Source organism: Thalassophryne amazonica, chromosome 1 (assembly GCF_902500255.1).
Source record: "Thalassophryne amazonica chromosome 1, fThaAma1.1, whole genome shotgun sequence".
Lineage (NCBI taxonomy): Eukaryota > Metazoa > Chordata > Actinopteri > Batrachoidiformes > Batrachoididae > Thalassophryne > Thalassophryne amazonica.
In genome coordinates this window covers 72,255,785-72,279,995 of record NC_047103.1, presented here as the reverse complement: position 1 = coordinate 72,279,995, position 24,211 = coordinate 72,255,785, and the positions used below count along the sequence as shown (strand labels likewise).

Below are 24,211 nucleotides of genomic sequence, written 5' to 3'. Positions count from 1 at the left end.
TTGACTATTGTAGATTTACTCTTCCCAGCTTGGTGCAGGTCTACAGTGTTCTTCCTGGTGTCCTTCAACAGCGCTTTGGTCTTGGTCATGGTTGAGTTTGGAGTCTGACTGTTTGAGGCTGTGGGCAGGTGTCTTTTAATGAGTTCCAACAGATGCCATTAATACAGGTAACAAGTGGAGGACAGAATAGCTTCTTAAAGAAGAAGTTGCAGGTCTGTGAGAGCCAGAAATCTTTCTTGTTTGTGCGTGACCAAATACTTATTTCTTCTTTAAAAATCCTACAATTTGATATCCTGGATTTTTTTTTTTTTTCTCATTTTGTCTCTCATCGTTGAAGTGTACCTATGTTGAAAATTACAAACCTCTCTCATCCTTTTGAGAACTTGCACAATCAGGGGCTGACTAAATGCTTTTTTGCCCCACTATCATTACGTTTTGGACTCGCACGCCTTTCCAACAGGGGACAATAAATCATCTATTATATTAAAAGCGTGAGTGTAAGTACATATAATTGTAAATACGTTAAAAATACATGGGTGACACAAGAAAGTGAAAACACTTATTTCCATTGTGGTCATTTAAAAAATCAAATCACAAAATAGATGTAATAATAAAATAAGAATAATGATGATAATAATAATAGTGTGTATATGATAACAACAACCTAAACATTTTATAAATACATGAAGACAGTAAATTAACATAAGAATTACATAATTGACAGGAAATAAAAGGGTTGAGTTGCTCTTCTAAAATTGTTGAGGTGTAAGGTTCTGAAAACATTCTTGACTGACATGCCCTTCCAACTCTTTGCTTAATGTTTTACCACGTTGGAAAATGTCAACTACCTATTTTATAAACACTACCCAATCTAGAGCCTCTGGATCTCCACGGGCAACACGCTAGTTGGATTTTAGTCTCTCCTACTGAAAACATAAAAAAAGAGAATAACGTGACAGTAATCATTTATTCACAATCCTTATTTCATATAAAGCCAGGTTATAATAGCTGTGACATGTCTGGATCAGCTGCGTAACAGGCAGCGTGATGTACACTGTCTATGACTACACCATCTACTTGTAGCCTCATACAGTCACTGTGGTAATAAGGCCTAAATATTTTTTTCCTCTCCCATCAACAAAACAGGGGACTCAGAATTAAAACTTTGTGATGTCGTAAGGCACAAATGCTGAAGAATGAGATTAAGGTACATATAGTATGTGAACAAATGAATGAGTTTATTTGGCACACAATTCAACAAAAAAACCTCATAACAAAGCAACTTTACAACGATCCCGTGTCACCGAAAGGGGGAGGGCAGAAGCAAAGCTTATAAATACCCACCCCTTATACTAAAAATAAGAAATATATACACACAAACAAAATTTCATAAATACATATCTACATGTACATACATACATACGCACACACATGATGACAATACCAAAAAGAAAAAAAAGAACGTGCAAAGTTAGTCAGTGAACTAAAATTTACAAAATACAACCAGACAAACACTGGTACACAACACACAAACCCGAAAGTAATAACAAATCAACAGACCTAAGTCTTCAACTATAGCAAGCAGTTTTGTTATTCTTGTAATGTCTTTTTAAAGCCTGCTAAAGTACCAAGTACTTTAATATTGTCAGGACAGTTGTTCCAGATGTTAACACCTTTGACAGAAACACAATGACTTTTTGCAATAGTTCGGATCCTTGATTTCTCAAAAAATAAAATTCCTCTCAAATTATAACTGGAGTCCCTCAGTTTAAACAGATCTTGGACATGTTGTGGCAGCAGTTTATTTTTAACTTTATACATAATTTGTATTGTAATGTAATCAACCAAGTCCCAGAATTTTAGAATATGTAAACAAACAAACAATGGATTCATTGGCTCGCAATGTGATTTGTTACAAATAATTCTTACAGCTTTCTTTTGCAACAAAATTATTGGATTAGTATTAGTTTTTTTATGTATTTCCCCATACCCCAATACAGTAGATCATGTATGGAATGAGCAATGAATGATATAAAATAGTTAATGAGTGTTGGGAAATTAAATCTTGTGTTTTATGCAGAATTGCAATGTCTTTTGACATTTTGGATTTAACAAAATTAATATGCGTTTTCCAGCTCAGTTTATCATCAGTAACAACACCAAGAAATTTTGTATCAGTTACAATTTCAGTATCATTTAATAATACATTTCTACAGGAACTCCTGGACTTGTTTCTAAATATGATACACTTTGTCTTACCAAAGTGGAGTGATAATTTGTTGGAATCAAACCATTGTTTAAACTTCTGTAGCTCCTTCTCCATCATGTCCAAGGTCTGTCCCAAGTGATCCCCAGTACAAAACAGTCATATCATCAGCAAACAAAATACAACTGACGGACTTGGAAACCAAACATATGTCATTAATATACAGAAGAAACAACAACAGCCCCAGAACTGAACCCTGGGGCACCCCACAAGTAATTTTCATGAGTTCAGAATTTGTCCCACCAATATTTACACACTGATATCTATTGTAAAAATAGCTAACTATCCAGTCATATGCCAATCCCCTGATGCCATACCTCTGTAGTTTGTCCAGTAGACAGTATGGTCTGTAGTATCAAATGCTTTCTGTAAATCCAAAAAACCCTATAGTATATTGCTTTTTTGCAGTTGCATTTGTAATCTGTTCAGCAAAATCAATTACAGCCAGTGAAGTAGTGCGATTCTTTTTTTTTTTTTTTTTTCTAAAACCATATTGCTGTTTGCTAAGTATGTGATGTTTAGTTATGAAATCATATAGCCTCTTTAAAAATACCTTTTCCAAAATTTTGGAAAATTGTGGCAGGAGTGAGATTGGTCTATAATTTAACAAGACATGTTTGTCACCAGATTTAAACAGCGGTATCACTTGAGCCAATTTCATTCTGAAAGGAAATTTCCCAGTCATTAGTGACAAGTTACAAATATACGTAAAAGGTTTAACAATACAATCAATAATATTTTTAATCAAAAACATATCAAATACAGCTCATACCATCCATCCATCCATCCATTTTCTTCCGCTTTATCCGGAGTCGGGTCGCGGGGGCAGCAGCTCAAGCAAAGCCGCCAAGACCTTCCGATCCACACACACCTCCTCCAGCTCCTCCGGGGGAACCACAAGGCGTTCCCAAGCCAGCCGAGAGATGTAGTCCCTCCAGCGTGTCCTGGGTCGTCCCCGGGGCCTCCTCCCAGTGGGACGTGCCCGGAACACCTCTCCAGCGAGGCGTCCAGGGGACATCCGGAAAAGATGCCCGAGCCACCTCAACTGACTCCTTTCGACGTGGAGGAGCAGCGGCTCGACTCCGAGCTCCTCCCGAGTGACCAAGCTCCTCACCCTATCTCTAAGGGAGCGCCCAGCCACCCTCCGGAGGAAACTCATCTCGGCCGCTTGTACTCGCGATCTCGTTCTTTTGGTCATGAGCCAAATCTCATGACCATAGGTGAGGATCGGAACGTAGATCGATCGGTAAATCGAGAGCTTTGCCCCCCCTACTCAGCTCTCTCTTCACCACAACGGTCCGATACAGCGACCGCATCACTGCAGATGCTGCACCGATCCGTCTATCGATCTCACGCTCCATCCGTCCCTCACTCGTGAACAAGACCCCGAGATACTTAAACTCCTCCACTCAGCTCATACATGGAATTAAATTCCCTGCTATCAGTTGATTTTTTTTCCCCCCTCGAGTTTATGAACGTCATTTATTTCATATTCATCAGTTTCTTTAATGAACATTGAATCCTGAATTTTATTAATTGTTTTACAGTAATCCAAAGAACGTACTCCAGAAGATACAATTGAATCAGCTAAATTTTTACCCACATTTACAAAGTAATCATTGAAGTGATCTGCTATATCTTTATTTGCCTTATCAACTGTACTAGTACTTGTGTAAAAAAGGGCAGGATATTCTTTAACACTTTTTCTCTTATTTATGACTTCATTTAAAATCTTCCAAGTACCCTTAATGTTTGTTTTATTTTTTTCCAAAAAATCACTACTCGTATAATACTGCCTTTTACAAGATCGTATAATGTTAGTTTATTTTTATATGTCTTATATCTTTTCTCAGCATCAAACATTCTTCATTTTAAGAACTGCTTGTACAGAAATTCTTCTTTTTACATGCATTTTGCAGTCCCTTAGTGATCCCTATATTATGTACCACAACTTGCAGTCTGCAGTGCACCTCCAGCCAGTCTCCAAACTGGGACACTTGTGTGTTCTCATTTCTGTCTCCTTGTTTACTATTTCTTCTCACAGCAGTGTCATAGTCAAAAAGTCCCCAAAGAAACTAAAGGTTCCTTGGCCAACACAACGTAATTTAAATCTAAGAACAACCTTTTAAGTTTTGGCATTCACACAAAGTTGATAATTTGCCCTCTTCTCTCAGTTGGCTCAGATAGAATATATGAATAGTTGCCACTGCATTTCCAATATATATTTAATTAGAGTATTTATTTGTTTATAATTGTTGTCATTCAGTGTATCGAAAAAGAAGTCTGCATGCTGTCCCTTTAAATTAATACTACTCAGACACTGGATGCACCAATCATTTTATTCATCTGGATTTATTGATTTCATAGATTCAGCTGTTGTGACGTTTAACAGAATAAGTAAATATATTCATTGATGGGATTTAACTCATAGGCATGGGGTGTACAGCCTGTGCATTCTGCGTGCCAATCCCAAGCCTGAGCTTGTGAGGAGGGTAGAAGCAGGAAGGACGTGAACTGTAAATTTTGGCAAATCTTGGCCACATTGGATGCAACACCAGTGAATTCAGAGTGCTGTTTAAATTTTGTCAAACTAAACATGCAGATCACAAATCAAATTTTCATTCTGGATTAGTCAAGGTCTAAGTTAACAATGACTGCTCTGGTGCTGTTGTCCAAAAGGGTGCTAGCAGAAATTGAGCTACTGTTGGGTGAAGAAGAGGAGGAGAATGTGTCTCAAGATATTTGGATACGAGGGCGTGTGGAACTGAGAGTCGGGACTTTGAATGGACTGCATTTTTATATTACTTTTCCATCTGCATCAGAAGCTCAAAGCTGTTTACAGCAATGCCTCGCATTCAGCCATTCACACAAACACAGTCACACACTGATCTCAGGTTGCTGCCATGCAAGGAGCAACTAGGGGATTAAGGACCTTGCCAGGGGCCCTTGATGATTTTCCGGTCTGGATGGGTTTTGAACCGAGGATCTCAAAGCTTAACCACTACACCATCACCTTCCCCACAAATATCAACAGTATGACTGGTAAAGGGAGAGAATTGGCTGACATAATGGAGGTAGACATACTGTGTGCAGAAGAGGAAGTATTAGAGAGAGAAAGAAGAGGTAGTAAGACCAGAAGCAACCGAGGTGTGTTCAAACTATTATATCACGGTGGGGATGCATTAAGTGTGTTGGAGGTTAATCAAATATCTGACAGGGTAATGAGTGTGCAGTTGGAAATTGAAGGGGTGATGCTGAATGTCATCAGTGCATATGTCCCACAGAGGGGTGGTGAGATGAAAGAAAAAAATTTCTGGAGTGGGTTTGATGAGGTGGTGGAGATTGGAGAAGACTTTAGTGGGCATGTTTGTGAAGGGAACAGAGGTGATGAGGAAGCAATGTGTAGATATGATGTCAAGGAGAGGAATGTGGAAGGGTACATTGTGGAAAATTTTGCATTAAGAAAATAAAATAGGCATATGTGCATAGAATGCACCCTGGTGGTGGCAGGGGAGAGTGTAACTAAACATCACTTTGGAGGTGAAGAGAGGGAGAGCTGAACCAAGGCTCACATGGTGGAGGCAGAAGTAGGAAGACTGCTGTGTGAAACTCAGGAAATGAGACAGGCACTGCATGGAGATGCCTGTGGCTGAGGGTTAAAGCTATGAAGTCTTTGCTGTGTGTCTCTCTAACACCATGTTTCTTGTCTCTCTCTCTACTGTCACTATTATAAAGGCAGAAAAGCCCCCCATAAATAAAAACATTTTGAAAGCCCACGCATTGTAGCACACATAATATGTGATCGTAGTAAATCAGGCTCCAAGTGTGACCAGTATTAGGTGAGATGTAGTTTTGTGTCATAACAAATTACCCTGTAGTTTCTGTCTTAGATGCTGGATGCATTGGAGCTTTCCCAGAGCCCTCTCCTGCTCAAGCTGCTGTTATTCATTTTGTGTCGTGATAGAAAACACATCATGGAGGAGCACTTTCAAAGTTGTTTCCAGCGAATTGCTAAACGGTTAGTAAAGCATTGATTCTGTTTAATTTTATTTCAGTATATGGTAGAAAGCCTTGTCATGTGTGATCTGCTATGTTGGTCGTTGATCAGGTCTTGTCCTGAGAGGCAGCTCCAGCTGCTGTGTACAGTATATGAGGTGATCCAGCAGGGTGATGTTCCAGTGAGCGTCATGCTGCAGGACATGATGGAGAGAGTTCTGCTGCCGCTCACTTCTCACTGCAGCACTAAGGCCTTGAATGACTTCTTCACGGCAAATGTGTCAGACATAATGGCTTTAATGCTCACTCGTTTCACTAAGGTTTGAATTTTATTAAAATTCTTACTATTTGGGAATGATCATAAATATCTCTTTTGAATACTATACTGGTGACATACGTTATATGTGGTACACAGTACAGTAACTTGGCTATCAAAAATGAAACTGCTTTAACTATAACTTTAAAAGCAGAGTAAGCAGTGGGATAGTAGTTGCTCTACCAATATGTAGACATGGCTTCCATTCCCTGTTATACAACCTGTCTGGGTCCTTAGACACGAAACTTCATCTGCATTGTCCCAGTCCACGGAGCTCTCTATAAATGGGTAACAACTTTGGCTTTGGAAGTGACCTGCTATGGACTGGTTCAGGAAGACTCTCACCCACTTCACTCTACTTTATCTGGGGATAACCTGATGGGCCTCAGGACCTGTTTGGTACCTGGGGGGGGGAATGTAATGACAAATATCAACTTTATTTATTCTGAAGAAAATTATTTTGCCAGAGTACCGAAACAGTAAATACACAATTACAGAAAGTGTTAGTATTTAATGGAAATCAATCTTTTTTCTTGTATGCAAAATGACTGGAAGCTATATTGCACAAGGTATTTGATAATATTGCACATAACTCTGAATAACTGAATAACTCTGTTCATTATGTATCCATCCTGCAGAAGGAGGAGGAGTTATACAGTCTGATTGCCACAGGTAGGAAAGACCTCCAGTGGCATTCTGTGGTGCACCTTGGTGGTCTCAGTCTATGACTGAAGGTGCTCTGACAAGACATCAGTGTGGCATGCAGGGGGTGGGAGGTGCTGTCCAGAATGCTGAGAAGCTTCCTCTCTGACACCTCCCCCACAGATTCCAGCTCCACCTCCAGGACAGAGCTAGCTGTCCCAATGAGCTTGTTGAGTCTGTTTGTGTCAGCTGCCTTCAGCCTGCTGCCCCAGTGCACTACAGCGTAGAAGATGACGCTGGAGACCACTGAGTGTTAAAACATCTGCTATTTCTGCAGACATTGAAAGATCTGAGCCTCCTGAGGAAGTACAGTTGGCTCTGACCTTATATGTGGCATCTGTGTTTACAGTCCAGCCCAGTTTGTTGTCTATGTGGACACCCAGGTACTTGCAGTAGTCCACATTGTCCATCTCTGTTCCATTGATGGTAACTGGGTTCAGCCTGGTGTTCCGTCTTCTGAAGTCCACCACCAGCTCCTTTATCTTAGATACGTTGAGCTGCAGGTGGTTGAGTCCGCACAACTCCACAAACCTGTCCACCATACTCCGGTACTCAGCCTCTTGGTCACTGCCGATGCAGCTTGCAATGGCAGAGTCATTGTTACCAAATTCAACTGATAGCGCGCAAATGAAAACTGTCAAACAGTTTGTCCTTGACAACTTAAGCCTGGGTCCCACTGAATAATGAAGGATGAAGAAGGAGCCACGCATGGGTGTGTCACGATTATTCGAAGAATGACCCACGTTTTCATCTATCACGTATCCACTATGAAGGTGCCACTATGTGCCTCTCTGTATCGCGCATGTGCCACGTAGCAGCCTCTAGTGAGCCACGACCGACCTGTCATTACAGCCTCGAATGGCGCGCATCAGCCTGTCCTTTCATGGACACCCGCGTCTGTGCTCTTTCTAAGTGGCTTCCTTTTCTTCCGTGGCTTGCTGGCTTTATTTTTTCCCTGGCTTTAAACAGTCATTTTTACAACGTGATTCCACTTTTAACTTTGTGTTCGTCCGTTTATTTCTGCAAAAGCGCTCTTTTGCGCGCTGTGACATTCTGCATACAGAATGAGGTGGCCGCTTTAATTATTTACACCTGTGGATTATTTTATATATATATATATATATATATTTCTTTATTTCTTCCGCAGCTTACAAGTCACCATGATACAACTTTTAAGACGTGTTACGTCTTCAAAATCACTCTTTTGCGCGCTCTCCACCTGTGTTGTCGCACAGCTCCTGCTCTTAGCTGCTCCACTGGAGTTATTATCTTCCATGGCTTTAAACACACGTCCACTTTCACGCAGTCACCCAAATTTTAACTTTGTGTTCGTCCAATATTGACTGAAAAAAATCACTCTTTTGTGAGCTGGCGTTCTGCCTAAATGCTCGTTTGAAGCGTGATGATGAGTCACTGCCTCAGTGCGCACACACAGCGGAGCTCATGTGATCCATTAATTCCAAAAGTGATTAGAGGTGTTTTCAGCATCCAAGGTGTGACAGAAAATGATTAATCTGCTACAAAATAATTATTTTATATAGAGTCCAGCGCACAGAGCAGGTGGAATTGTGTGTGCAAGAGGAGAGCCGCTCCAAAAATAGCCTCTCAGGTCCTGCCTCAGTGTGCACACACAGCGGAGGTCATGTGATCCATTAACAAGATATTAAATCAACATACTTTTACATACAACAGACATCAACATACAGACATACTTTTACAGCTAGGAACTGTTTTATCAAGCTATAAAAAACATTAAAAATAGTTACCTTAAGCTGTTCAAAATACATTCCACATGGAGCAGGAAAGACAGGGAAAAAAGCGTCCAGATGAAACAGTCCTCTGTGATTCCAGAAGTGATTAGAGGTGTTTTCAGCATCCAAGGTTTGACAGAAAATGATTAATCTGCTACAAAATAATTATTTTATATAGAGTCCAGCGCACAGAGCAGGTGGAATTGTGTGCGCAAGAGGAGAGCCGTTCCAAAAATAGTCTCTCAGGTCCTGCGAAGGTGCCAGGCGCACAGATAATGGACTTTTAGCAGACTTGTAAGCACCACGCAAATGCCTCTAAGCCGTCGCAGTAACTCGAACACAAACTGCGCCACGCTGTTGTTGCTAAATTTTGAACTTCTTGAAATTAGCGCCATGCTCAGAGAGGAGCCTCGTTAACTGAAGATAATGCCTCTAAGAGTCACTCAGAGCCATGAAACTCCCACGATAGTTGAAGAAACCCTCTCATAGCAAAGAATGCTGCGTGGCTCCTTCTTCATCCTTCATTATTTGGTGGGACCCAGGCTTTATTTGTAATGTCCCACTCTGAGGTCAAGTTCAGTTTCAAAGAAAACTTTCTGCAAACTAGTTGTTCAGCTTCTGTTTAAGCTATAGCTTGTTTGCAAGCAGCATCAGATTATTTCCTGTCTGGGTTGACTTGTTTTAGCCTTCCAAATTGTACATCAGTTTGTGATTGTTCCATTTAGATTGTCTTTAGATTTTACAGTAGTAATCACTTTTTTGTATTTGTTTTTTAATTGATGGATTATACCCTTTTTTAATGTTGTGCTTGGTTAATTTGTAATCTTTAGCAGTTTATTTCGATACATGATAGCCAGGTTTATGTTTTTTTCACACAGACATGCTAATATTCCAATTTTTTTAAACAAAAGTTTATTGTAGAATTTATGTTCTTGCCACTTTCAGTCAAGTGAAGCTGCATTTGAGATCCAGTTGCTGAAGAAGAATGGCTGCTACAAACTGATGGAGCTCTTGTATTCTCGGCTTCCCAAAGAAGAGGTTTATTCCAAAGACTCTCGAATTAATCAGGCCTTCTGTCATTCTGACAAAACAGAGGGCAACGAGTTGTCTAAGGCCTTGATCAAGTATGCCTACAGAAATTATAGAAGTGTTGTGACATTAATGTGAATTTTTTTGATTTCACCACTTCAAAAAAAAAATAAAAATAAATAAATTAAAAAAAAAATATATATATATATATATATATATATATTTATTTTACTATCTAATCTGACCTGTATTTTAGATCATGTTATGAAGCATTCACAGAGAATATGGCTGGTGAGAGTCAACTCCTTGAGTTAAGGAGGCTTTATCACTGTTCTGCCTACAATTGTGCCATCGCTGTCATCAGCTGTAGCTTCAATGAAGTCAAATTCTACCAAGGCTTCCTCTTCAGTGAGAAACCAGAGAAGGTACTGGCTGGCTCAGAAAAATGCCAAATAGCAGTCTCCCATTGCTGATTTTCAGCCAGGATTGACATTCCCATTCCAAAAATGAGGTAATCTGGCCCAATTATCCCTAACAGGAGTCTAAAGTTGTCTGTTATAGTATTATACATAATGATACACCAGGTTACTGCCTATTCTAAGTGACACTGAACACAGCCCTGTGATATGGGAGCTCCTGGGCACACTCACTACGGTACTGTGTGCTGTTTATGCACTGTCTGTGGTTATAAAGTAACTACACATTACTGCTACAGAGGAGCTTTTAAGAGGTCAGCAAACATTGAGTCTATCAACACACGCTTGTGAGCGCTCCACTCTGCTGCTTGCTCCAGTCAGTTAAATCACTCAACAGCAAAACAAAATAATCTGCATTGTATTTTAACTTCAGCCTTTAATTGTATCCTTGTTTCAAAGTGACTGTGCAGCCAAATCCACATTGGTAGAAATTGTTTATTACACAATGCAGTAACAAAATAAAAACTGAAACTGTAAGATTAACATGTAAGACTCATATTACCCCCTATATGCACAAATTACATCCAATTATTCGCTTTTGTGGATCACAATGTGCCAGAACATCACAAATTAATTTTCAAAAACTTGATGATAGGTTGCAAAATTCTGCAAAGCTAATATTAACACAGGTTGCACACTATAGCATGCCCCAATTGGGTATCTGGCTGGTGTTTGAGCCAGGAAAGTAAGCAATCAAGTGCCAGAAATCTGCAATGAGAGACCTGCTTAAGTCAAACAAGTCATACAGATTCTTTATTTTGGGTGGATTCATATCATTCGGTCCTTGGAAAAAGACTAATTTAAACAGCAAATAACTTTTATTTTCTTGTTCAGAATCAGTTCATTCTTGAAAATATCATTGATGTTGAAAGGACCTACAACTTTCCCATTGAAGTTGAGGTATGTTTTTAGTTTGCTTCTTTATTCCTATTCTTTGAATTCACGTCATGCACAATTATTTTTTTTTCATTAATATAGGTCCCACTTGCGAGAAAGCAGAAATACATAACAATAAGACGAGAAGTAAGCGATGAGAGTGGAGGTACGAACTACTCAATGTTTTTTAAATTTTCTGGATCTTACTATCTTTGTTCCTGGCATATTATGGATGCTCAAGGATAACTACAAGGCAGTAAAGAAATCATGATTTGTTACCATTTTGCAGTTGATCATTGCAGATACAACACTTATAATTGTTTCTGGAATCGCAGAAGAGTGCTCCAGCAGCAGCTTTTATCGCTCGTGCCCCCTGAATGAGGTGGAGAAAGCATTTGAACTGTCTAAAAAGGTAATTATTTGACATGTTTATATTGTAATAGCTTGGTAAAACAGTTGCATGTTCATCCCTTCTTGAGAGCAGCTGTAAAAGTATGTTTATGATAGATTTAATGTCTTGTTATAAATTGATCAGATGAGATGGGCTCTGATGTGGTGCACTGACGCAATTACTCACACTCACACGCAGTGTTTTTGAATCGTTTGTGTAATGTTCGCATGTAGTTCACATCAGTAATGCGCGATGGAGATTTTGAACAAATTTTCTTTGCGCACTTGAACAAAGCTGCGCACAGTTTACAACGGTTTACGAATTTAAGACAAGTTTACTCTCGAGCACGGCAGAGTGCATGGATCAAAGTCGTGTCAAAGTCAGGGGGCCTATACTTTGACATTTTCTGGTCTTCTGCAGCCAACCTCACATCCATGACTGAGGAAATAAATTCCCAGTCCGATGGAAAATCTGTTACATATAATTCACCTCATCATTTGCGTCCTTAAGTACTTAGGCTAACTAGACTGGAACACTGAAAGTCAAGTTCACGTTTTGCAACCTTAACCTAACACTTGCACGCATTTTGGCTCCCCACTCTGGCGCACTTCATCGTGACAGTGCCACCCGCTGTGTTCCCAGCTGGATGCTACGCTTTGTGCGCTGGACACTGTATATAAAATAATTAGTTTGTAGCGGATTAATAATTTTCTCTAAGTTTGGCTGTTGAAAACGCCTCTAATTGCTTCTGGAGTCACAGAGTACTGTTCCAGCTGCTGCTTTTTTTCCTCTCTCTCCTGCATTCTGGGTGGAATCGCATGCATTGATTAGAATGGCTGCTATCACCTCGGGCAGCCATGACATGATGCAGGCATGTCTAGTGAAATTTAGTGGTAAGGAAAATTTATGCACCATAAAAGAGAAATCGATCACAAACTTTGAAACAATAACATCACATGCAAAAGTTGTTTCTGTTGTGGTGTCAGGGCAAATATCATCAAAGCATCAGTCTTAATGTGCCCTGACACTTGCACGACTTTGATCCGCACACTTGCATGCACTTCATCGTGACGATCCTACCCGCTGTGTTCCCAGCTGGATGCCGTGCTTTGTTCTGGTGGATGCTGCACTTTGGTGCACTGGATTCTGCTTATATAAAATAATTACTTTGTGGGGGATTAATCATTTTATGTCATAGTTGGCTGTTGAAAACACCTCTAATCACTTCTGGAATCACAGAGGACCTTTTCAGGACCGCTTTTTTCTGTCTCTCACTCTCATCCGCTGCATGAGGTGGAGAACGCATTTGGAACAGTCTAAAAGGTAATTATTTATAATGTTTACATTGTAATAGCTTGGTAAAACAGTTGCATGTTCATTCCTTCTTATATGTAGCTGTAAAATTATGTTCATGATAGATTTAACACTGACGCAATAACTCACGGAGTGTTTTTTGTTGGTACAATGTTCATGTGAAGTTCATGTAATTAATGCGTGAGAGATTTTGAACATTTAGAAATTTTCTTTGCGCACTTCCACAAAGCCCTCCACGATAAGGTGATGGTTCCCTCTCCGGGAACCATCACCTTATCATGGTGGAGAGGTTTGTGTGCCGCTATGAACCTGAGAGCTGTGTTGTCTGGAGCCTTGTGCTCCTGGTAGGGTCTCCCATGGCAAATTGGTCTCAGGCGAGAGGCCAGACTAACAATGGTTCACAAGACACCATGAAAGAACAAGGCAGAGGAAACGTGACCTGGCCCGGAGGAAGCCCGGGGCCCCCATCTGGAGCCAGGCCTGGATGGAGGGCATGTCAGCAAGTGCCTGGTGGCTGGGCTTGTCACGGAGCCCAGTCGGGCACTGCCAGAAAATGCAACGTGGACTTTCCATCTCCACCCTTTGGGCTCACCACCTGTAGGGGGAACCGCTGGTGTCAGATGCGCTGTAACATGGGTGACAATGAAAGTCAAGGGCCTCAAAAGACCAGACCTGGGTGACAGGGTCTAACTCTGGGGGTGTGTAACGTCACCTCGCTGTGGGGGAAGGATCTGCAGCTTGTATGGGAGGTGGAGCGATACCAGCTACATCTGGTGGGCCTCACCTCCATGCACAGCCTCAGCTCCAGAACCACTCTCCTTGACAGGGGTTGGACCTTATTCTTCTCTGGAGTTGCCCAGAGTGTGAGGCACCGGCATGTGTGAGGATACTCACAAGTGCCTGGCTGAGCACCACTACGTTGGAGTTTACTCCAGAGAGGGTTGCCTCCCTGTGACTTTGGGTAGCGGGGGTGGGGGCTTTGACTGTTGTTTGTGCATATGCACCGAACAGCAGTTTGGAGTATTCGGTCTTCTTGGAGTCCGTGAATGGAGTCCTGTATGGGGCTCCGGTGGGGGACTCCATTGTTCTGCTGGGGGACTTCAGCGCACATGTGGGCAATGACAGAGACACCTGGAGAGGTGTGATTGGGAGGAACGTCCTCCCTGATCTAAACCCGAATGGTTGTTTGTTATTGGACTTCTGTGCTAGTCACGGACTGAACCATTGAACCAGAATGGGCAATGTTCAAAGCTTCCATTGCTGAAGCTGCAGCGGGGAGCTTAGGCCTGAAGGTCTTAGGTTCCTCAAGGAGTGGTAACCCTCGAACACTGTGGTGGACACCGGTAGTCAGGGAAGCCGTCCGACTGAAGAAGGAGTCCTTCCGGGATATGTTATCTCAGAGGACTCCAGAGGCAGTTGCAAGGTACCGGCGGGCCCAGAGGGCAGCAGCCTCTGCTGTGGGGGAGGCAAAGTAGCGGGTGTGGGAGGAGTTCAAAGCAACCATGGAGAAGAACGTTTGGTCGGCACCAAGGTGCTTCTGGCGGACCGTAAGGCACCTCAGGAGGGGGAAAACGGGGAACCATCCAAGCTGTCTACAGTAAGGATGGGACTCTGTTGACCTCAACTGAGGATGTAATCCAGCGCTGGAAGGAACAATTTGAGGAACTCCTGCATCAGACCGGAGCGCCCTCTATAGTAAGGGCAGAGCTGGAAGCTGATGGAGGATTTTCATCAATTTCCCTGGTGGAAGTCACTGAGGTAGTCAAACAGCTCCACAGTGGCAAGGCCCTGGGGTTGATGAGATCTGTCCAGAAATGCTGAAGGGTCTGGGTGTGGAGGGATTGTCTTGGATGAGATGCCTTTTCAACATTGCGTTGAGGTCTGGGACAGTGCCTAAGGAGTGGCAAACTGGGGTGGTGGTCCCTATATTTAAAAAGGGGGACCAGACAGTGTGTGCCAACTACAGGGGCATCACACTACTCAGCCTCCCTGGTAAAGCCTACTCCAGGGTGCTGGAAAGGAGGGTTCGGCCGATAGTTGAACCTCTGATTGAAGAGGAACAATGCGGGTTCTGTCCTGGTCATGGAACAACTGACCAGCTCTTTACTCTCACAAGGATCCTGGAGGGTGCCTGGGAGTATGCCCACCAAGTCTACATGTGTTTTGTAGACTTGGAGAAGGCGTATGATCGGGTACCCCAGGAGATACTGTGGGAGGTGTTGCAGGACTGTGGAGTGAGGGGGTCCCTTCTCAGGGCCATCCAGTCTCTGTACTCGCAAAGCGAGAGCTGTGTTCAGGTGCTCTGCAGTAAGTCAGACTCGTTTCCGGTGGAGGTTGGCCTCGGCCAGGGCTGTGCCTTGTCACCAGTCCTGTTTGTGATATTCATGGACAGGATATTGAGGCGTAGTCGGGGGGGAGGAGGGTTTCCGGTTTGGTGGACTCAGGGTTTCATCACTGCTTTTTGCAGATGATGTGGTCCTGTTGGCTTCATCGGCCGGTGACCTCCAAGACTCACTGGATCGGTTTGCAGCTGAACGTGAAGCAGCTGGGATGAGGATCAGCACCTCTAAATCTGACGCCATGATTCTCAACAGGAAACCGATGGATTGCCTACTCCAGGTAGGTAATACGGCCTTGCCCCAAGTGAAGGAGTTCAAGTACCTCGCGGTCTTGTTCACAAGTGAGGGGACGATGGAGCAACAGGGGTGGAGAATCAGCGCAACAGGGGTGGTATTGCATTCGCTCTACCGTACTGTTGTGACAAAAAGGGAGCTGATCCAAAAGGCGAAGCTCTCGATCTACTGGTCAATCTTCGTTCCTACTCTCACCTATGGTCATGACCGAAAGAACTAGATCACGGGTACAAGGGGCCGCAATGGGCTTCCTCAGGAGTGTGGCTGGTGTCTCCCTTAGAGATAGGGTGAGAAGTTTGGTCATTTGTGGGAGGCTTGAGGTGGTTCGGGCATCTGGTAAGGATGCCATCTGGGCGCCTCCCAAGGGAGGTGTTCCAGCCACGTCCATCTGGGAGGAGACACCGGGGAAGACCCAGGACTAGGTGGAAAGATTATATCTCCACACTGGCCTGGGAACGCCTCAGGATCCCCCAGTCAGTGGTGGCCAATGTGGCATGGGAAAGGGAAGTCTGGGGTCCCCTGCTGGAGCTGTTGCCCCCGCGACCCGAACCCGGAAAAGCGGTTGAAGATGAGATGAGACTTCCACGAAGCCGAGCACAGTTTACGAATGTTTGCGATTTTACTCTCCTGCACGGCAGAGTGTGTGCAAGTGCACGGATCCAATTCGTGAATGTGTCAAGGCACCTTTAGTCACATAAAAGCATTGTTACAAACTATGCCTCTGTGTTCCCTGCTCACCTTTGACAACACCGACAGAAAGCCTATTTTCAAAAAATTGCCGGCATTAGAAATCTAACTCAAAAATGATTTTTCAAACCTCAGAATTGTGTAGTTATTAAAGCGCTTGTTGCATATTATGATTAACTACAGGGTGACCCCCCAAAAAACCCCAAAACCCATAAAAATGGTAATAAATCTTAAAAAGGATCAGTCTTGTATAAAGTACCTCAAAGTGATACTTGACTGAAAGTACAAGTATCTTACTGTAAAATTACTTTGGGAAAAGTTAGTCTCCTTTAAACATTTTACTTGAGTAAAAGTCTTAAAGTATCTAACATTTTCTGTACTTTTTCAAGTTTCAAAAGTAAATTTCTCATAAAATGTACTTTAAGTAAAAGTATTGAGTGAAAGTAAAATCCAAAACAAGTGGAAAGTGAAACAGCAACACAAAAAGAAAGTCATTGTGGTGTCTGGAGAAACCAGGACGGGGTCTCAGATCCTATAAAAGGCTAGATCCGCCTCTGGTGGAACAGTTGGTGTTGGTGACGGGATGAGTGAGCAACAGGTGGATGTATAAAGCTGTAAATAAAGTTGCTGGTTTTGGGTGTTATTATTAACAAAGGGACAATTGATGATGCAGTGCGTCCTTCATAACCAGAGCTGTCAATGAACACCCACACAGTGTCAAAAACCAACAGGAGTGAGCAATCACATCTTTCTCGTAACACAGTAACAATATTAATTTGATGGTTGTTTGTCAGTACAGATTCCAACTACACATGAAAACTAATATTCACAGAGCTTTAGAGGGATGCTACTTTAGACTTTTAAAAACTGTCCTTTGACAAACAGCAGGTCTGTGTGGTGGCAGTGTTATGTGGGAAAGAAGACAACTTCCTTTATTCCTAAAATAGGGGAAATTTGGCATCTTTTATTCTTCAGGAAGAAATTCTCTCCACTGAGCATAGTGATTTGTCCAGCAGTTCTTGACATTTATTCTTTCTTTTTGTTGTTCTCATGTGCTCAGATCTAGAATTTCTAATTTTGCCACAATTCCAGTAGAATCCTTTAGTCCTTGATTTTATGATGAGTCAACTAAAGTTTCTTTTAAAAGTTAGTGGTATTTATCTTGAATTTGCATTGTGGTTTTGCTAGATGTACCAGTGTACCTGTCCTCCCAGTCTTATATGGCCGACAGCAGCCTGAGTGAGGAGATGAGTCAGTTTGATTTCTCAACGGGAGTCCAAAGCTTTTCCCTCAGCTCCCAAAATCCAGAAGGGCGCAAACGTGCAGTTGCTAAAAAGGTTAGTTGTGTCATCCTTTCTGTAAAAGTTTTAGTGTGCTGTTGTGGTCTTTTCAACCCTCTAGAGTGTAGTCTTCAAAGCTGTAAAAGTACTATTGAATATTGACTTGCATAACCCTACATACAAGACCAATACCTGTTTGAAAGGAGTGCTAAATGCATAAAAGTTAAATTCTTCAGGGGTTCAAACATTGAGCTCTGGGAGTATGTCCTATTGTCGATACTATTGCATTCACTACACCACGGAACAGTCTTTGGTCCTGGATGACAAAGACCTGGGCAGCCACCTGGCTCATCCTCACGTCACCAAAGTAACCATCTTATCTGCTGCAGCCAGGTGACGGCATGGCCACCCCTTAGCCCTCTGCAGCTACTGGGGTCCTCAACACTCAGATGTGTGTGTTGATCATGCTGAGACAAACATGCCATATGGCCAAAATAGCGTAGCTGTTGTTCCTTCACAATAAAAGTGATACTACTCATCTAAGTCTCCCCAAGTAACCATTTGTTTTCTATAAAGTTATTCCAGCATTACCAAAGAATCCTTAGGAGACCCCAGATACTAAAGACATCCAGTCATTGCCTTAGGTCTCTGTTTAGCATCCATGCAACTCAACCATAGAGTCAAAAGGCAGCACCATGACACGTCTTTCTGGGATTTTATTAAAATCGCACAAGAAATGAGTCCATCTGTGTAGATGGACTCCCAACTCACAAAGGCAGGGTGTTTGTGAATGGAGAGTCCAAAGTGATTAAAAAGCACAGATTACTTAAACACTGTGAAGACAAAAGGGGGAGGGCCTTTACTTAAGTGGCCTTGGTCAGACATCCCAGGTGTCTGATTGATCTCTGGCTGTAAATTGCTATGGCCATAAACTAAATGCCCAAGTTTCACCAGGCTGTGGGAGACAAATGGTTATTTTAGAGGTGTGGGAATGGACCTGTTGTTCCATGGTGTTGTGGATGCAACAAAGCCCAGCATCAGTGCATGCTCCCAGACTTGACTTGATAAACTAAAACCCCATGCCTTATCTTCCTGGTCATCATTAACCCCTGATATAACCTCAAACACTAAGTGAAGCCCATCTCCTCAGTCTAAAGGTTAACATTTGGTCAAACTTAAGGCTGGGCAAGCTGCACTCTATCTGTACCAACAGAAAAAAAATTTAAATTTCCCACCACACATTCAGTATTTATTGAATAAACTCAATTCATGAAGTATGTATGTATATAATATTTTCATATAAAATATTTTTGCTTGAAACAAAAACTGTAACTTCAAAAAACACTTTGGATGCATTAACATACAGTAGTGCTCAGAATAATAGTAGTGCTATGTGACTAAAAAGCTTAATCCAGGTTTTGAGTATATTTGTTATTGTTACATGGGAAACAAGGTACCAGTAGATTCAGTAGATTCTCACAAATCCAGCAAGACCAAGCATTCATGATATGCACACTCTTAAGGCTATGAAATTGGGCTATTAGTAAAAAAGTAGAAAAGGGGGTGTTCACAATAATAGTAGTGTGGCATTCAGTCAGTGAGTTTGTCAATTTTGTGGAACAAACAGGTGTGAATCAGGTGTCCCCTATTTAAGGATGAAGCCAGCACCTGTTGAACATGCTTTTCTCTTTGAAAGCCTGAGGAAAATGGGACATTCAAGACATTGTTCAGAAGAACAGCGTAATTTGATTAAAGAGTTGATTGAAGAAGGGAAAACGTATACGCAGGTATAAAAAATTTTAGGCTGTTCATCTACAACAGGGGTGGGCAACCTGTTCCAGAAAGAGCCATGAGGGTGCAGGTTTTCTTTGCAGCCACTGACTCCACCAGGTGATTTCACTGATTAACTGATTCCATCTGCTCAGAGTGATATTAATCAGTAAAATCACCTGGTGGAGTCAGTGGCTGCAAAGAAAACCTGCACCCTCATGGCTCTTTCTGGAACAGGTTGCCCACCCCTGATCTACAATGATCTCCAATGCTTTGAAATGGAAAAAAAAAAAAAAAAAACAGACGTGTGGAAGAAAACGGAAAACAACCATCAACATGGATAGAAGAATAAACAGAATGGCAAAGGCTCACCCATTGATCAGCTCCAGGATGATCAAAGACAGTCTGGAGTTACCTGTAAGTGCTGTGACAGTTAGAAGACGCCTGTGTGAAGCTAATTTATTTGCAATACTGGTCCCCCGCAAAGTCCCTCTGTTAAATAAAAGACGTGCAGAAGAGGTTACAATTTGCCAAAGAACACATCAACTGGCCTAAAGAGAAATGGAATATTTTGTGGACTGATGAGAGTAATTTGTTCTTTTTGGGTCCAAGGGCCGCAGACAGTTTGTGAGATGACCCCCAAACTCTGAATTCAAGCCACAGTTCACAGTGAAGACAGTGAAGCATGGTGGTGCAAGCATCATGATATGGGCATGTTCCTCCTACTATGGTATTGGGCCTATATATCGCATACCAGGTATCGTGGATCAGTTTGGATATGTCAAAATATTTGAAGAGGTCATGTTGCCTTATGCTGAAGAGGACATGCCCTTGAAATGGGTGTTTCAACAAGACATTGACCCCAAGCACACTAGTAAATGAGCAAAATCTTGGTTCCAAACCAACAAAATTAATGTGAAGAAATAATGAAAAACTGCTGTTGTAAAACTAAATACTAGTTTAGTGATTCACAGGATTGCTAAAAAAGCAGTTTGAACATAATAGTTTTGAGTTTGTAGCGTCAACAGCAGATGCTACTATTACTGTGAACACCCCCTTTTCTACTTTTTTTTTTTTTTTTACTAATAGCCCAATTTCATAGCCTTAAGAGTGTGCATATCATGAATGCTTGGTCTTGTTGGATTTGTGAGAATCTACTGAATCTACTGGTACCTTGTTTCCCATGTAACAATACGAAATATACTCAAAACCTGGATTAATCTTTTTAGTCACATAGCACTACTATTATTCCGAACACTACTGTAGGTTCTTAATGAAAAGTGTGTGGTATACCATATGATGACTCACTTTTGATTTTATTTTATTGTGGGAACAAAAATTATAACTCCACAATGGATTGTTCATTTTTGTGGGTTCGGGTATCTTAGGGTTAAGGTTAGAGTCAGCCCTGACCCTAACCTTGTGAATCCATGTGGGACACTGTCGAATCCTCTGATGAATAAACACTCTTGTGTGTCAAGGAGACGGAGGAGGCAAATCCCTCCCAGCATGCAATGGTGGATCTGGAAATGGATGATCTTAATCAGCATGAGTGCATGGCGGCCATGACTGCTGTCATTGGACACATGCAGAGGAGCAACATAACACCCAAAATTCAACCGGTCGGTAGTAGTGAAGGTTACATTGTATATTGTAATTGGCTGATACAGAGTTGCTGTTGTTTTTCTATGTTCCTACATTTCTGAGATAAATGTCCTGTAGAGAGACATTTAGTGACAAAATTATTTTGATACCTTGTAAATTAGCAATTTTGCTCTATGTAATATAAATGTCCATTCTATCTCTGCTCTCTTGTCATGTTTTGGAAGTTGAAAATACTCACTTTGTTGATGAAACAGGGTAACGTGCCGAGTGAACTTCCTCCATGGATGAAATTTCTAAATGGGAAACTCTCAAATCCAGCAACACCTCTGAATATCAGACTCTTCATCTCAAAGCTCATTATCAACTCAGAGGAGGTCTGTGTTTTTCTCAAACCACTATTTTCCTGTACTGTAGTTGTGTGTAATGATGTGTATTATTTATTGAGAAATGTATCTTCCTCCTACATAATGTGGCGTACTGTCATCTTTTCCTTATGTTTACTAGTTTAATTTTATTCTGACTGTTGCTTCTTTTCAGGTTTTCCGGCCATATGCCAAACACTGGCTTGGGCCACTGCTGCAGCTTGTGGTCTGTGGAAACAATGGCGGAGATGGGATTCATTTTATGGTGGTGGACATTGTGGTCACAGTGCTCTCTTGGATAAGTTTGGCCAGCCCTAAGGTTAATACTTGCATTTTAATGCAAGCTCATTTTGATTCTGAACTATTTCATGCTATAATCTCTGCGAACATGCAAATATGTGTTACCAGCATTGTTTTTTGTTTTTTGGCGGCACATTAATAGTTTTATGAAATGGAAACAAATGCCCTCTTATCGAACTACTGTGGAGCTTCATTCCACTGTCATTGCCAGACAAAAGCAAAGCAACTCATATGTTTTACTTACACAAAGGTAGTAATATTCAATTCAATTGAAGAAGCCTCACCGTTACAGGCCCGGCACTGTGGTGGTGAGAGTGATCCGCTTCTACCAGAAATCCACCAAGTTGCTGATCCGCAAGCTGCCTTTCCAGCGCCTGGTGAGAGAAATCGCTCAGGACTTCAAGACCGACCTCCGCTGTAATGCTCTGCAGGAGGCCAGTGAGGCTTACCTGGTTGGCAGCTTGCAGATCAGCAGGTCGGTGGATTTCTGGTAGCGGCGGATCTCTCTCAGTGCTACGGTGCCGGGCCTGTAACGGTGAGGCTTCTTCACACCGCCGGTAGCCGGAGTGCTCTTCCGGGCGGCTTTGACTTTGGATTTATGGGCGGTCTGCTTGGTTCTGGTCATATTAAAGCTTTGTTCAGCTCTGCTGATCCAGGTTTCTCTGTGTCACCTTGAAAGGTCGTTCCACTGCTTGATACGCAATAACTGCTGGCAGTCTGTAAAATGAGTGACCTGCCTCATTTTTATCACCTCTGTTTGAACAACTGACGACAGCACAAAAGTTGACCATTGTTGAAGCTTCTGCAGTTGTTCACCAAATGTACGTAGTCTATCACAGCGGCCTCTGCGTAATAATCCAGAAAGGCCGTGGGGCACAGAATGACATAACCGATACATCACATGAAAACCGTCTATTAGAGTTCAAAATACAATATTTTACTCTAAGAATTCCAAGTGGAGTTGAAGTATGAAGCAGCAGAAAATAGAAATACTCAAGAAAATTACAAGTGCCTCAGTTTTATACTTAAGTAAAGTATTCAAGTAAATGTACTGAGTTACTTTCCACCCCGGTGTCTCATCAGGGCAACCCCAGAGATGAAGTACTTGCCAACAGGCTGTTAGAGTTCCTGATGAAGCACTGCTTTCACTCAAAGAGAGCCGTTTTCCGCCACAATCTGGAGATCATTCGCACTCTGGTTGAGTGTTGGAAAGACTGTCTGCATGTGCCTTACAGGTAATACAAGCAAGTACTTCAGAGAACCTGCATAGGTGCATTTGGCCCAACATTTATGATTGATAACATGTTAGGAGTGTTTGGTAGTGTAGTAGCTTAAAATATTTTTCTGTTCAAATGTAATTCAACCTGCCTTTTTCCCCCCTTGCAGCCTGATTTTCAGCCATTTTTGCGGCAGTGACCCAAACAGCAAAGACAACTCTGTTGGACTTCAGTTGCTTGGAATTGTCCTGGCCAATAACCTTCCTGCTTATGAAGCGTCCTGTGGAATACAATATGAGAGGTACAGTAGTGTAGTTAAATGGCCACATGTTGTGCCCCCTTACTCCTTTATTTTTACAACTAAAATATCATTCACAGATGCAAATAATAAAAATACTCATATTAAGACAGCTTTACAAAAAAGATTGACCTCTGGTGCTTCAGCATTTGCTCAGTTCTTCAACATTGCATGCGTCATGCATGGAAATGAGTTTGTATCTGTTTCTGTCTGTGTGTGCATAAAGTCTGGAGTTGCCTTGACAACAGCAGGCTGTAAGGGAGGGCAGATAAGAGGAGAGCCGAATGCTTCACCAAGGCCGTTGAAAATCCTTCTGGAGGAAAACAAGTGGGGCGTTTTAACCTTTGGTAGCTGATAAGGCTGCCATGTTTTGGTTTAGGCAGAGACACACAGAAATTCCATTTGCGCATCCTCTGACTGTCAATATCCAAGGCAGATATTTGCTCTGAGTTGTTTTCCAACATGCGTTTGAGTTCAAAAGTTAACGCAGTCTGAGATTGTACCGCCTTGCTCACTTCATTAATTATGATGGACAGATGTGGGGTTGTGGTTCTGGTAGCAGCCATCTTGCCAATTTTCTGGTAGGTCAGGGCAATGCATAACCCAATCAACCACAGCCCTCCTACCATAAAACAAAATAAGAATAAGTCTTTGACATTTTCCATGGAGAGCGGTGCCAAGCACGCAACGCGCCACTTCTCCCAGGCATCGAGAACATAGCCCGCAGGCTAGGTTCCATCTGGGCATGCAGGGTCCCCCAGCTCTGATTTCCTTGTTGAAAAAATGGTGTTAATAGCTTTGAGAGACCAGCTGATCAGTTCCATGGTTATTCTAAATATAGCTTGAAGAATTCACAGAGGAGAGCAGGAGATGCGACCGCCCTCGCCGAAGTCCCAAGCAGATGTTTCTGTACCCTTCCCAAGATTTGTGCTTTGAGACAAT

General features: G+C 42.1%; 1 protein-coding gene across 1 annotated transcript in view; it reads left to right on the top strand.

The window, feature by feature from the left end:
* Window positions 1–24,211, top strand: part of LOC117507453 (DNA-dependent protein kinase catalytic subunit-like) — a 223,154-nt gene that overhangs the window by 108,719 nt on the left and 90,224 nt on the right. The window contains exons 39-50 of the mRNA XM_034167361.1: window positions 6,157–6,284; window positions 6,375–6,582; window positions 9,977–10,155; window positions 10,317–10,485; window positions 11,371–11,436; window positions 11,515–11,578; window positions 17,626–17,774; window positions 20,969–21,109; window positions 21,347–21,466; window positions 21,630–21,773; window positions 22,838–22,989; window positions 23,141–23,272. Of these exons, the coding sequence (XP_034023252.1) occupies window positions 6,157–6,284; window positions 6,375–6,582; window positions 9,977–10,155; window positions 10,317–10,485; window positions 11,371–11,436; window positions 11,515–11,578; window positions 17,626–17,774; window positions 20,969–21,109; window positions 21,347–21,466; window positions 21,630–21,773; window positions 22,838–22,989; window positions 23,141–23,272 (1,652 nt within the window). The remainder of the gene's footprint in view (window positions 1–6,156; window positions 6,285–6,374; window positions 6,583–9,976; window positions 10,156–10,316; window positions 10,486–11,370; window positions 11,437–11,514; window positions 11,579–17,625; window positions 17,775–20,968; window positions 21,110–21,346; window positions 21,467–21,629; window positions 21,774–22,837; window positions 22,990–23,140; window positions 23,273–24,211) is intronic.